The 12,861-nt window shown below is 47.9% G+C and overlaps 1 protein-coding gene and 1 pseudogene across 2 annotated transcripts; one reads left to right on the forward strand and one right to left on the reverse strand.

Annotated features, from left to right (window-relative positions):
• Positions 1-14: 14 nt before the first annotated feature.
• Positions 15-1,856, reverse strand: SNAPIN (SNAP associated protein). The gene is made up of 4 exons (XM_029230457.1): positions 1,629-1,856; positions 1,321-1,367; positions 962-1,080; positions 15-627 (listed from the first exon to the last, which is right to left on the reverse strand). The coding sequence occupies exons 1-4, from the start codon at positions 1,769-1,771 to the stop codon at positions 526-528; spliced, it is 411 nt and encodes a 136-aa protein (XP_029086290.1). The 5' UTR covers positions 1,772-1,856; the 3' UTR covers positions 15-525.
• A 491-nt stretch (positions 1,857-2,347) lies between these two features.
• Positions 2,348-2,782, forward strand: LOC114899303 (annotated as a pseudogene). The gene has a single exon (XR_003794550.1). The product of XR_003794550.1 is annotated as a 60S ribosomal protein L36 pseudogene (transcript).
• The last annotated feature ends 10,079 nt before the right edge of the window (positions 2,783-12,861 follow it).

Consider the following 12,861-nt stretch of genomic DNA (forward strand, 5'->3'; position numbering starts at 1 on the left):
AGAGTAAACTGGAATACCATTTAAGCATTTATTGAATTAAATGGTTTTAGTAACACTGCTACAGTGGTCAAGCCAGTGCAGTCAACAAAAGAGGGTAGGTGGTCATTCACCTTGACTTTGCCTGCCCTTTGTACTGTAAACAAAGGAATATTGGAAGTCACAGGTAGAGGACATTCTACCCAGGTCCAACAACCTCGCACGTAACAGAAAGCCCCTCCCTTGCTAATGAGGCCAGGAGATGGTAGAGGAGGTGGGCCTTGAGTATGGAGCTTAAAAAAAAAAAAAATGTAGAGGCCTCAGCTCACTCTTGGAAGCAAGAGCCATAATAAATCCTTTGGGATCCTGAGTCCTGCTCTACACAGGTTTCTTTGGGCCCCACATAAATGGGTAAGACTGAAGTGCTTCAAACAAACCACAGGGCTGCCCTTTTGATGTCCCAACACCTACAGGGAGTCCTGGAGGAAACGGGCAGCCGGGGAATGGTATTTGTGCTATTCTGTGGCCATGGGCCCATCTTCTGGCCTGTTACTTGCTTGGGGAACCAGGGGGGTAAACTCCTGAATCCAGCATTGCCCTCCTTCGGGCTGTTTCCTTGGCAACACTGTGGTTTAGCCGCCTCAGCCGTTCCTACAAAACAAGATTTGGAATCAAATTAACTGCTCTGTGAAAGGATTTAAAGCTTGCTGTCAACTAGGCTGGAAAATATCTTAGGCTTGCTTCATCTCAACGTTACGTCTTCTAAGGTATGTAAGAAGAACATAAATGAGAGCAACTGGGGGTTAAGAATAAGAACAGTAAGTTCTATTTTGGCGGGCATTAGTTGACAACCCTTTCCCCAAAAAGACTAAAAATTACGGTGACTTTCGCTGTGTTGGGGACTTCATGACACCCCTTGAAAATCGGAGAATACCTTAAGGACTTAGAAGAACAAAGAATTACTGTTGGTAGGAAATTCCTTTACCTGGGCATTCTGTAGGATGTTATTAACCAAGACGACTCGTCGCCGGGCATTAAGGAGCTTCTTCACATAGGGGTCGAGATCCAGGGCCACTTTTTGATCCTCATTGATACGGCACAGTTCTGGGAAATGGAAGGAAGATGCAACTAAACACCTAATGGCCTTCTCGTTCTTGGAACAAGTAAGCTAGTAAATGCTATGGAAAGCACTCTTGTGCTACATGGGCACAGTCACTAGAAACTTAAGAGGAGTCCATCGGCAGCCCTGGAAGCAAGTGACAGAAACCCAGCCCCAGAGGTTGGCAAAACATAAGGTGCTGTAGTGAGTTGTAGGATCCCGGGTATAGAGGGATGCTTACTCACCGGTAGCTAGGTTGTCAATTTGTTCCCGGAGCTCTACTTGGCTCTCTCTGCAAAGAGGTACAAGGCCTACACGGTCAGTTAATGGAACTCAAAAACCTAGTCCCCTATGTGTTTCTTAAGTGCTCAGAAAAGCCAGCCTCTGCCCCCACCGGCAGGCCCTCCGCCGGTCTGCCCCGCCTCCAATCAGTTTCCCCAAATTCTTAGTCCCATCCGAACACCGAACTCGTCTTATCTCCGCCCTTTCTTGGCCCCGCCCCTACAAAACCAAATCAAGGAGAGGCCCCGCCCCAACCTTCCCTCTAGGGCACCTGACGGCGTGGACGTGAGAGTCAAGCTGCTGCACAGCCGGTCGCAGGAACTCGAGGAGCCCCTCGGCGAAGAGGTCGCGGCCTGCGGGCCCCGCCACGGGGGTTCCTGCCCCGGACACAGCGGCGGAACCAGCTCCCGACATCACGAACTGCCCTTACGGCCGGAACCTGCCGCGAGGGCCGCCGGGAACTGAAACCCCGCCGAAGTGCGCCGCTAGGGGGCGCCCGGGGAGTGCCAGCTCCGACCCCGGCCTGGGATTTCTGGGAAACGCAGTTTCTGGAGCCAGCAGGGCGGGGCGAAGGGCCGGGCCCTAGAGCTACCGGGAGTTGTAGTTCTTTGTAGGCCATGAAGTGGCGGGTTTTGAAAGTCTCCAGACTTCAAGGACTAGAAGGAACTATTTTGGGGATGCGTACGTTTTGTTTTCTCCGAGGGTGAAAAATAAATGCTTATGTCCCCAGTTGTCCATAGCTTTCCCATGTTAATTTTGTGGGAAAGCCAGATGATACTCATAGTATAGTATATTTCTAAATTTAAGTGTATTTTTTAATGGCACTAAAGTATGTGCAAAACTGCATCTGAATACTATTCAGCCTTAAGAAGGAATGAAATTCTGGTACATGCTATGCGTTAAACGTGACATTATGCTAAATGAAATAAGCCAGACACAGAAGGACAAATATTTAATGATTCTGCTTGTATGAGGTTTGTAGAACAGTCAAATTCATGGAGATAAAATGTAGTTCTACCTCCTGATCAGAACAGTGTTGCCCCTTCCGCCGCGGCAGCCATTGAGGAGCGGCAGCCATGGCTCTGCGCTACCCCATGGCCGTGGGCCTCAGCAAGGGCCACAAGGTGACCAAGAACGTGAGCAAGCCGAGGCACAGCCGCCGCCGCGGGCGCCTCACCAAGCACACCAAGTTCGTGCGGGACATGATCCGGGAGGTGTGTGGCTTTGCCCTTTATGAGCGGTGGGCCATGGAGCTGCTCAAGGTCTCCAAGGACAAGCGGGCCCTCAAGTTCATCAAGAAAAGGGTGGGGACACACATCCGTGCCAAGAGGAAGAGAGAGGAGCTGAGCAATGTCCTGGCCGCCATGAGGAAGACGGCAGCCAAGAAGGACTGAGCCCTTCCCCTCTGTGCACAATAAAACTTTTCCAGAAAAAAAAAAAAAGAACAGTGTTGCCAGTGGCTGGGGGGGAGGGGAATGGGGACTTGTTGCTTAACGGATACAGAGTTTCAGTATGGGATGATTTAAAAGTTCTAGAGACTAGTAGTGGTGATAGTTACATAATGTGAGTTTACTTAATGCCACCGAACTGTACACTTAAAAATGGTTAAAGTTGGGGCTTCCCTGGTGGTGCAGTGGTTGAGAGTCCGCTTGCCGACGTAGAGCACACGGGTTCGTGGCCCGAACCGGCAAGATCCCACATGCCGCGGAGCGGCTGGACCCGTGAGCCATGGCCACTGAGTCTGCGCGTCCAGAGCCTGTGCTCCGCAACGACAGAGGCCACAACAGTGAGGACCGCGTATCGCAAAAAAAACCAACAAAAGTTTCCCTACTTTTCTTTTGTTTTTCATGGCTTTCCAGAGAGTTTACATCTCTTGTTGAATTCTCAACAAGAGGCACAGCCCTCTGTCCTTTAAGCCCTAATGTGTTCCAGTGATTCACAATAAATGGGCACCAGAGTGTTCCGCCTTGAGCTTTGATGAAATAAAGCTCCTATTTTAAGGCAAACAAGAAAAATTTAAACATGAAAATGTTCTCTGCTTGGGAATTCCCTGCTGGTCTAGTAAAAAAAAAAAAAAAAAGTTCTCCGTTTGGGCCTCTTTTCTTCCCTCTAGTGTGCAGTGTGCGTCTGCATTATGCGTTAACCAGATCTCTCCAATGTCAGAAATACCAGCTCAACCATAAAGATAAATTTTTCTTCTTCTGACGCCAACCATGTAAATCCTTAGAAGATAACATTCCTTTCTCAATCCTGTAAGGCATCAGGATGACCCACCACTCACCTCGTACGTGCAGATATCTTTGGTAAACTTTATGTACAATACCAATATATCATTTCCCTTAATGACAGAGATTGCTTGCAGGACAGACTAGGTCAAATGACCTGGGGAAGATACGTAATGGAATTTCTTAGCTTAAATGTTTACTTATTACCTCATTAATGTTACTAACTATGTTACTTGTATTCTGCCTATTTTACAAGATTATTGTTTCTTGCATTACCAAATGTGTGACTGAGCCTCCAATAAAAATAATGATGACTAGGCAACTTGAAACAATTGACCAAATGTAGTTCTATAAGATCAATGATTGTAATAGCGTAACTCTAGATACAGGAAGAAACAACAAGAGCGAATCATTATCCAGACCGTAACAGACAAGTAAGACAGACAGTCCAAAGGCTTTTGGTTACTGTTGACAGGGCCTAGTCCAGTAATAGCACATTGGCCTATCAATGAAATCCTTTCCTGACATGGGAATGAGCATTCCTAGCACCATGAAACAAGCTGGCCATGAAATGCCTCCCAAACCTTGGTTGAAATAAAGACTGAAAGGTAGAGGATTGTAAAATAATGTTGCCCCCTAGCCAGTTCTATAAGAATCAAGTCATTAGCCACTGTGGTCAATGACCTGCAGTACACCCTGAAAGGAATTTAGAATCAGGATGAGGCACTTCGTGCTCTGGGAAAACTGGCAGAACTGGCCCTCAGTTATGTGTTTTCAGGAGAAAATGTTATGATCTCAGTTTCTTGCATCTTCCCATTCTTAGAAAAGCACTAAACCATTAACTAAGATCTCTATTTCTGGAGAATAGCAGTCACCGTCTACCAAGACGTGAGCTTGATTGCACATACCCCTTCGTCAAAATCACGTTAAGTCCTAGCCTCCCACCTTAGCTCTTTGCAACAGTTCTCAGAGTTTCTGAAAGACTGGCTCCAGCTTACAATGCTCAGGTTGGAGACTTCCCTGGTGGTCCAGTGGTTAAGACTCCACGGTCCCAATGCAGGGGACCTGGGTTCAATCCCTGGTCAGGGAAACAGATCCCACATACCGCAACTAAGAGCCTGTGTGCTGCAGCGAAGACCCGGTGCAGCCAAATAAATAAATAAATGTTTAAAAAATATATATATATATATCCTCAGGTTGGTTTGAATAAAATTTTCCATTTTATTTCTTTTTCCATTCTTAGATTGACTATTGATTAATTTTTTCATTGACAGTTTCGTCCTCAGGAATAAAGGTGTTTAAATCACTGTGGGAGAGTGGTGGTCAGCAGCAGCAAACCTGAGACCCCAACTGTGGCAACTTTTAAAGCCTTGTACAGTTTTTGTTGTTTACTGTGTTTGTTTCCCTCTATCTTTCCCTCTAGTGATTAGAGGTAAAACTCTCAGGAGAGGCTGGGGGCTTATTTGGGGAGTAAGTGGCAAGGAAGGGGGGTAGCTAGGGCAACGGCAGCCTGCTTCATAATCAGACTTTCAGAAGAGGAAGCCCGGGACAAAGCGGTGTGAATGTTGAAGAGGAAAGGAAAAAGGGCCAAGTCCTTGAGGCCTGTGCCAGGGACAGAGAACAGGGGCTGGCCTTGGCTGGAAAAGAGGTTTATGATCTGTGTCTAGACAGGAAGCCCCCAAGTTAGGCCACAGCCCTTTCAGGTAACTGTTTGAAGTAGGGTTGCCAAATTTAGAAAACAGAGCAAACGAAAAATTCTGGGACACTAGGTAAATTTGAATTTCAGATAAACAACAAATAATTTTTTAGTATATTATCTAGTAATCCTACTTCAAAGGCTGATTCTCTGAAGAAAATCACTCTGTGTTTTGTTTTTATGCTTTCCTTTTCACTCCTTATCACATTGACTTAGCTTTTTTTTTGAGTTAGCTCTTATATCTCAAGAGGGCATTGTATCAGCCTCCTGACTGATCTTCTTGCCTCTAGTCTCTGTACCCTCCAGGTCAGCCTGCACACTAACGTATCAGTCAGATTACATAATAACCCAGCTCAGAGAAAATAAGTGCTGAAAGGGACTCTAGAATCCATCTTTTCTTGATTCCTTGGACACCTCGGTGAGGGAGACTGGGCAAGGCTCTTCCAGAAACCCTGAAGTTGGATAACAGGTTGAAGGCCAGTGCTGGTTCAATTATTCATTCTCTAAACACTTATCAAATTCCAGGCATCATGGCACAAGGTACTCAGTGCAAACCCCCCCTCCTCCCTGCTTGTGCCAGTATCACATAGCAGTAGTCCTCTGGTCCTCAGCTTTTCCACAGAGGCTGAAGGAGATGTAAGTCATAAAAACTCCCCCTCTCTTCTGTCTCTGAGCTCCCCAACCCGTTTTTTTTTTGGCTGCCCTGGGTCTTCATTGCGACGCGCGGGCTTCTCTCTAGTTTCAGCGCAAGAGTTTCTCTAGTTGTGGCACACGGGCTCAGTAGTTGTGGCATGCAGGCTTCTCTCTAGTTGCAGTGCGTGGCCTTAGTTGCCCTGCTGCATGTGGGATCTTAGTTCCCTGACCAGGAATCGAACCCCTGTTCCCTGCACCGGAAGGCAGATTCTTAACCACTGGACCACCAGGGAAGTTTGGTCCCCCCCTTTTTTTTTTTTTGACTGGCAGATATTTTATTCCAGTAGTTTGAATACAGACTGTAGCTACAGAGATATATTCACATACTTGCAATGAAAAGAAACCTTGACTCTGAGAGTCTTAAAAACTTTGAACCATCTGTGTAACACTGGCAAAAGTGCCTCCAAATCTGCGCAGGTTTTTATCTTGGGAGAAAAACCAAACAAGAAGATTTTCTTGCTCCACTGCAATTACTGTCCAAACTATTAAGGAATGGCTTTTACAGTAGGCCCTCCGTATCCACGGGTTCCGCATCTGCCGATTCAACCGACTCTAAGTGCTTAGGTTGACTTGCCCCCGCCTTGCCGGCTACCTGAAGGTGGGTCTGGGAGTATGTCCACGAGAAACCTCTGCATTGTGCTGTGCTGAGCGCTGCACTGGCTCAGGCAGTACAGCTGTTGTCAAACCCAAGTTTGTGTGCCTGATGCACAGTGAGGCCAAACAAACTGAAACATCATTGTTTGGAGCGGCGAGAGGTTTATTGCAAGGGCCATGCAAGGAGAACAGGGTGGCTCATGCTCAAAAGACCCTAACTCCCCGAAGGGTCTCAGGGAAGAGTTTTTAAGGGAAAGGTGAGGGAGGGGAGTCACAGGGTATGTGATCAGAATGCGCATAACTCTCTGATTGGTTGATGGTGAGGTAATAGGGTGGTGTCACAGGGGTTAACATTATCAATCCTCGTGCGCCAGCTGGTCTGGGGACTGCAAGCTCATGGTCAGCAAGTAGTTAACTTCTTCTATTTGGTGGGGGTTTTAGCATCTGTAAAACAGCTCAGGAAATGTGCATCAGATACTTTTATCTAGGTACTTCAGGGAGGAACTAAAGATTCTGTGACCAGCATATGGCTGATTTACTGTATAAGTTCTTACCAGTTCTCCTGGCCCAACTCCTTTTTTTTTTTTTTTTTTTTTTTTGCGGTACGCGGGCCTCTCACTGTTGTGGCCCCTCCCATTGCGGAGCACAGGCTCCGGACGCGCAGGCTCAGAGGCCATGGCTCACGGGCCCAGCTGCTCCGCAGCATGTGGGATCTTCCCGGACCGGGGCTTGAACCCGTGTCCCCTGCATCGGCAGGCGGACTCTCAACCGCTGCACCACCAGGGAAGCCCCCAACTGCTATTTTTGTCCCTACATGTTCACATCCTTTCACTCATTAATTCTTCTTCTTCTTTTTTTTTTAATGTTTAAAGTTGTACTGTTTATTTATTTTGGCCTTGCCACGCGGCTTGTGGGATCTTAGTTCCCCCAACAGGGATTGAACCCGTGCCTTCGGCAGTGAAAGCAGAGCTCTAACCACTGGACCGCCAGGGAATTCCCTCACTCATAAATTCTTGAGCTAGGATTTTGTGACCCAGGGGAGGCCTGGGAGACTACAACTTTCATAAAGAAGAGGCAGGGGCTTCCCTGGTGGTGCAGTGGTTAAGAATCTGCCTGCGAAGGCAGGGGACACGGGTTCGAGCCCTGGTCCGGGAAGATCCCACATGAGCCCGTGCACCACAACTACTGAGCCTGTGCTCTAGAGCTCGCAAGCCACAACTACTGAGCCTGCGTTCCACAACCACTGAAGTCCACGTGGCTACTGCCCGTGTTCCGCAACAAGAGAAGCCACCGCAATGAGAAGCCCGCACACCGCAACGAAGAGTAGCCCCCGTTCGCCGCAACTAGAGGAAGCCGGCATGCAGCACGAAGACCCAACCCAGCCAAAAATAAAATAAATTAAAAAAAAAAACTTAAGGCAGGCAGAGGACATGGGGGAGGGGGCTGTTGCGGGAAGGCACACATCCATTGCACAGCCACACTGTGCCCTCTGCCTGGCAGGCTAGCAGCACCCCGACATCCCACGTGGAGCCCGAGTGTGGCAGGAGGGTGCTCAGGGTTGTCAGAGGGTCCTTCCCGTTTGGAGTGGGGCACAGAATGGTGTCTGGTGACGGCTTTAACTACGGAGGGGGACCTGAGAGTCAGACTTCTTCGGGCCTGTCAGGTCCAGGTTAAGGGATGGGTATTGCCTGGTCTACCCTGATTTCTGGGAGGTGAGAACTTTGTCTGGGGAGCCCTACAATGCTTCAATGGCAGAGCTGAAAGGGCAGCAGTAGGGGTGGGAGTGGGGAAGGGGCAGGCAGCCAGGAGGCCTGAGATTCCTGCTGTATTTTTTGGTTAATATTTATTTAATTAATTAATTTAATTTATTTGGTTGCACTGGGTCTTAGTTTCAGCAGGTGTGCTCCTTCGTTGTGGCTCGCGGGCTCCTTAGTTGTGGCATGCAAACTTTTAGTTGCGGCATGCATGTGGGATCTAGTTCCCTAACCAGGGATTGTACCTGTGTCCCCTGCATTGGGAGCGTGGAGTCTTAACCACTGCGCCACCAGGGAAGCCCCCTGCTGTTTTATTAACTGGTGCTTGGGATCCACCGCCTCCACATTTTTCATCCTCAGACCAGGATCAGGTCAGACCCCAGGACACCTGCTTATCCCAAAGGGGTCAGAAGGTGGAGGCTGAGGAGGACTGTCCCCCTCTTGAATCTTTCTTGTCTAGCTTTCCGTCATCTCCTCTCTCTTCTCCATTTGCTGACCTGGTGTCCCCCCTGAAATGAAATTCCCTTAGAGGATGTGCTTTCACACACAAAATCCAAAGAAATCTTCAGAACATTTTGGGGGAACTCATTTCACCCAAGACTTCCAGATAAGTTTTTTCACTGTGTGTGTCTCTTATCCCCACGTCTTTCGGTTTCTTTGACCCAATGCCAATGTCTGTGTGGGTTTCCCCACACTTTCAACAAGCGATTCTCAGACACCAGCAGGGTGTCCGAGAATTTAACTCAATTCTGACACTACTAGAGATTGCGTCAGATTCCAGTGTTGACTGAGAAACAAAAAGCACAACCTAAAAGTTGAGAATTATGTTTTATTTGGGGCATTACTGAGGACTTAAGCCCAAAGCCCCGAGGTAGGTACAGCTTCCTCAGATAACTCTGAGGGACTGTTCTGAAGACGTAAGGGAGGAACCAGGCTACATAGGAGTTTCTGCAAAAACAAACAAACAAAAAACCCCTACTTAGTGGAACATCAAAAGATTATGGCTAATTAAAGAAACAGACATCTCAGGTTAATGAATTTAGAGCTCTTCTATGTATGGGAAGATGAATGAGTCTGGGCTTACTGAAATTATTCCTTTGATATACCCCTTAACTATCAAAGGATAGGGCCAGTATCCTGTTTTTCTCCATCCTGAATCCCCTCAGGGTGCACCCTCGCACAGCTGCAGTGGCTAAGGGCTTGATGGCCTCAACATCCTTTGTTTACTGAAAAGGCAGGACATTCTTTGTCCACAGCAGGTTAAAGATCGTCCTATGACTGCCCACCAGTGCCCCTCCACCCCCCCACTCTTTCCACTTCAGACACCAGTCTCTATCACTAGCCCAGGTTGTTACCTGTACTTTTGACAGACTGGATATAAGTCAGAGGTTCCCACGACACCCTCCTAGCGTTACTGAACGCAGGTTCGGCTGCTCGCCACTCCAAAGCCAATACTGGAGAGACAAGTGCTGGTAGGAATGGAAAGCTTGCTTTATTCAGGAGGCCGGCAACCTGAGGAAATGGTGGACTCACGTCCAAAGATTAACTCCGAGGATTCTGCTTTGACCATGAAGTTTTTAAAGGGAGAATCATCTGGGGAGGGGTCCAGAGTCTTTGTTATCTTCTGCTGTGTGCAGACTCTCTTCTGATTGGTTGGTGGTGAGGTGATAGGGTGGTGCTCCAGGAGTCTTGTGTTCAGCCTGAAGTCACCATCCTCCACCTGGGTGGGGGCCTTGTTCCAGCAGAAGAACTCAGAGGTATTTTGTTATGTATATCCCTTGAGGAGGAACCAGAATCCTGCCCTATGGCTGCACTATTGTTTTTTGACTGCTTCTTTTTCATTTCTGCATTCCCTCCCTTCCTTGATAAGCAACTGTTTGAATCTACACTTTGGAACTCAGGGAAGGTCAAGGATGCTCTGTAAGCTCTCAGTCCTTTTGTTAGGGAAACGACTGACTGAAACCGCCGGCCCTGGCCAGGCACTGTAGTAACCACTTGCATGAATCATCTTAAACAGGAGGTCCTGGTAAGGAATGCGGAACTAACAAGCTACCCACCAACGGGAAGAATTCAGGAAAGGTCAAAAGGAGAGAGGAGACTCCAGTTCAGATGTCCTACCAACCTCTCAAAATCCTTCTCGCTGGAATCCATCTTGGCTGAGAGATACGTGCCTCACCAGGAAGGACCCTGAGTCAGAATGATTGGCCGGAGACAACCCGGAAACTAACCGCATCACCATAAAACCTGAGACTGCGAGCCACGTGGCAGAGCAGTTCTCCTGGGTTCCCTTACCCTGCTGCTCTCTGCCCGGGCACCCTTTCCCTATAAAGTCTCTTGCTTTGTCAGCACCTGTGTCTCCTTGGACAATTCATTTCTCAGTGTAAGACAAGAGCCCACCCTTGTCTTGCCCTGAAAGGGGTCCCCCTTCCTGCAACACTTTTGGGGTTTTGTGAGGTCTTCATTACATAGGCATGAATCATTGGCCATCGATTGAACTCAACCTCCAGCCCCTCTCCCCTCCATGGAGATTGGGGGTGGGATTGAAAATTCCATCCGTCTAATCACAAGGTTGGCTCTCCTGGCAGCTCCCATCCTTTGGTGAGGTCCAAACCACCGCATTAACATAACTCTATCTCCAGCCCCTCTGCCCTCCCCAGAGGTCTAGGGGTGGGACTGGAATTTCCAACCCTCTAACCACTTGATTGATTCCCCTGACAACTACCCCCCCTCCCCCCTTAGGTTACCTGGAGCTTTCCAAAAGTCACCTTATTAACGTAACAAAAGACACCTTTATTGCTCTTATCACAGGAAATTCTAAGGGTTTTAGGAGTTCTGTGCCAGGAACTGGGGCTGACGACCAAATACATATTTCCTTTTTTTAAAAAAAATTTTTATTTATTTATTTTTGGCTGTGTTGGGTCTTTGTTGCTGCGCATGGGCTTTCTCTAGTTGCAGCGAGCGGGGGCTACTCTTTGTTGTGGTGTGCGGCTGGTGGCTTCTATTGTTGCGGAGCAGGGGCTCTAGGCACGTGGGCTTCAGTAGTTGTGGCTCGCGGGCTCTAGAGCGAAGGCTCAGTAGTTGTGGCGCACAGGCTTAGTTGCTCCGCGGCATGTGGTGTCTTCCCGGACCAGGGATCGAACCTGTGTCCCCTGCAATGGCAGGCAGATTCTTATCCACTGCGCCACCAGGGAAGCCCCTAATATATGTTTCTCATACCTCATAATATCACACCAAAGATGTGTTTAAATCTTAAACTGATAATCACCTTACACTAAAGGGTAAAGAAATTAAATAAATCAAGCCTAAATGGAGAATTAAGAGAATCCTTTAAAGAGGGCTCGTGGAGCCATAGCTGCCCCAGGTCTACTGGCCTGCCTGCCCTACACAGTAAGAGGCCCTTGTCTGGGGATTAGTGGTGGTAGACTGCTGCCACCATCACAGGTTCCAGAGCCATCCTGGGCCTCAGCCTCCACCCTTGGCCGTCATCCTGCCTGGCCAAGTCACTAGAATGGGTGTGGTAAGGTCAGAGAGCCCACCCAGGCAGGAGAATAGGGCAGCCAGAGGTCACCTGCAACACCTCTCCCACTGGCACTACTGAAACAGATAGGTGGTGTTTCAGGGGGCTCTGAAGAGGTCCGGTCCTTTATGTCTCAATGCAGAAAGAATTCAGTGAGAGGCAAAGTGATAAGAAGTGATTTATTAGAATAGGATGCTTGTGAGGCTAGCAAGCAGACAGGCGAGCGTTGTGCTGCCCCAAGTACTTAGTGGGTTACATTTTTCTAATCAAAGGAAGAGAGGGGAGGGGGAGAAGACCTTCTTTGTCTTTCTTGAGTAGGTGTCATGCTTCCATCATCAGCTCCTCCTCCAGTTCGGGCAGGGGAGTCTTGTCCCTACATGGTCAGGCCAGGACTGCCATGGCACTTTGGAAAAATTATTTCAGGTCTCAGTACAATGAGGGTCTTTCCCTTTCCATAATGATTGCTTTTTTGTGTGCAAAGAGCATGTCCTAGGGGCCAAAGATCATGTCTTGTGGGTCATTAACTTACTGAGCTCACTGGGAAGGATGTGGGTCTCATGTCACCATTGTTTAATTGTTTTGACATTCTCCTGTTGTATGCTTTTGTTGCTAATCAAGTTAGCTTGGTTTTGTTAAGCGAGCCAATCTGGCTTTGATGCTAAATGATTTGCTCTGGTTTATGAGTCAAGTAAGCCCACATTGTTGCAGGATTTTCCCATTCATTTCTTGAGTGATCATTAATCTTTCTGTGGTCTGCCAAAGCCCCCTGAAGTTTTCTCTCTATCTACAATCCCCTAATGGGGTTTCTGAGCTAACTGTTTGATTATTCTACTCTAACCCTAACACTACCAGCTAAAACTTGGAGACAGAACATAAGGAGTCTGGAGATGTGATTTCCTGATAAGAGGCTGGAGGTGGTGCCTGGGGAAGGTCCAGGGTCAGAAACGAGATGATATGCCTGTGGACTTAAAAAATTATTCACAACCTAAAAGTTGAGAGTTATGTTTTATTCAGCGGGAATTTTT

Source organism: Monodon monoceros, unplaced genomic scaffold (assembly GCF_005190385.1).
Source record: "Monodon monoceros isolate NGI ecotype Baffin Bay Population unplaced genomic scaffold, NGI_Narwhal_1 Super_Scaffold_18, whole genome shotgun sequence".
Taxonomy (NCBI): Eukaryota; Metazoa; Chordata; class Mammalia; order Artiodactyla; family Monodontidae; genus Monodon; species Monodon monoceros.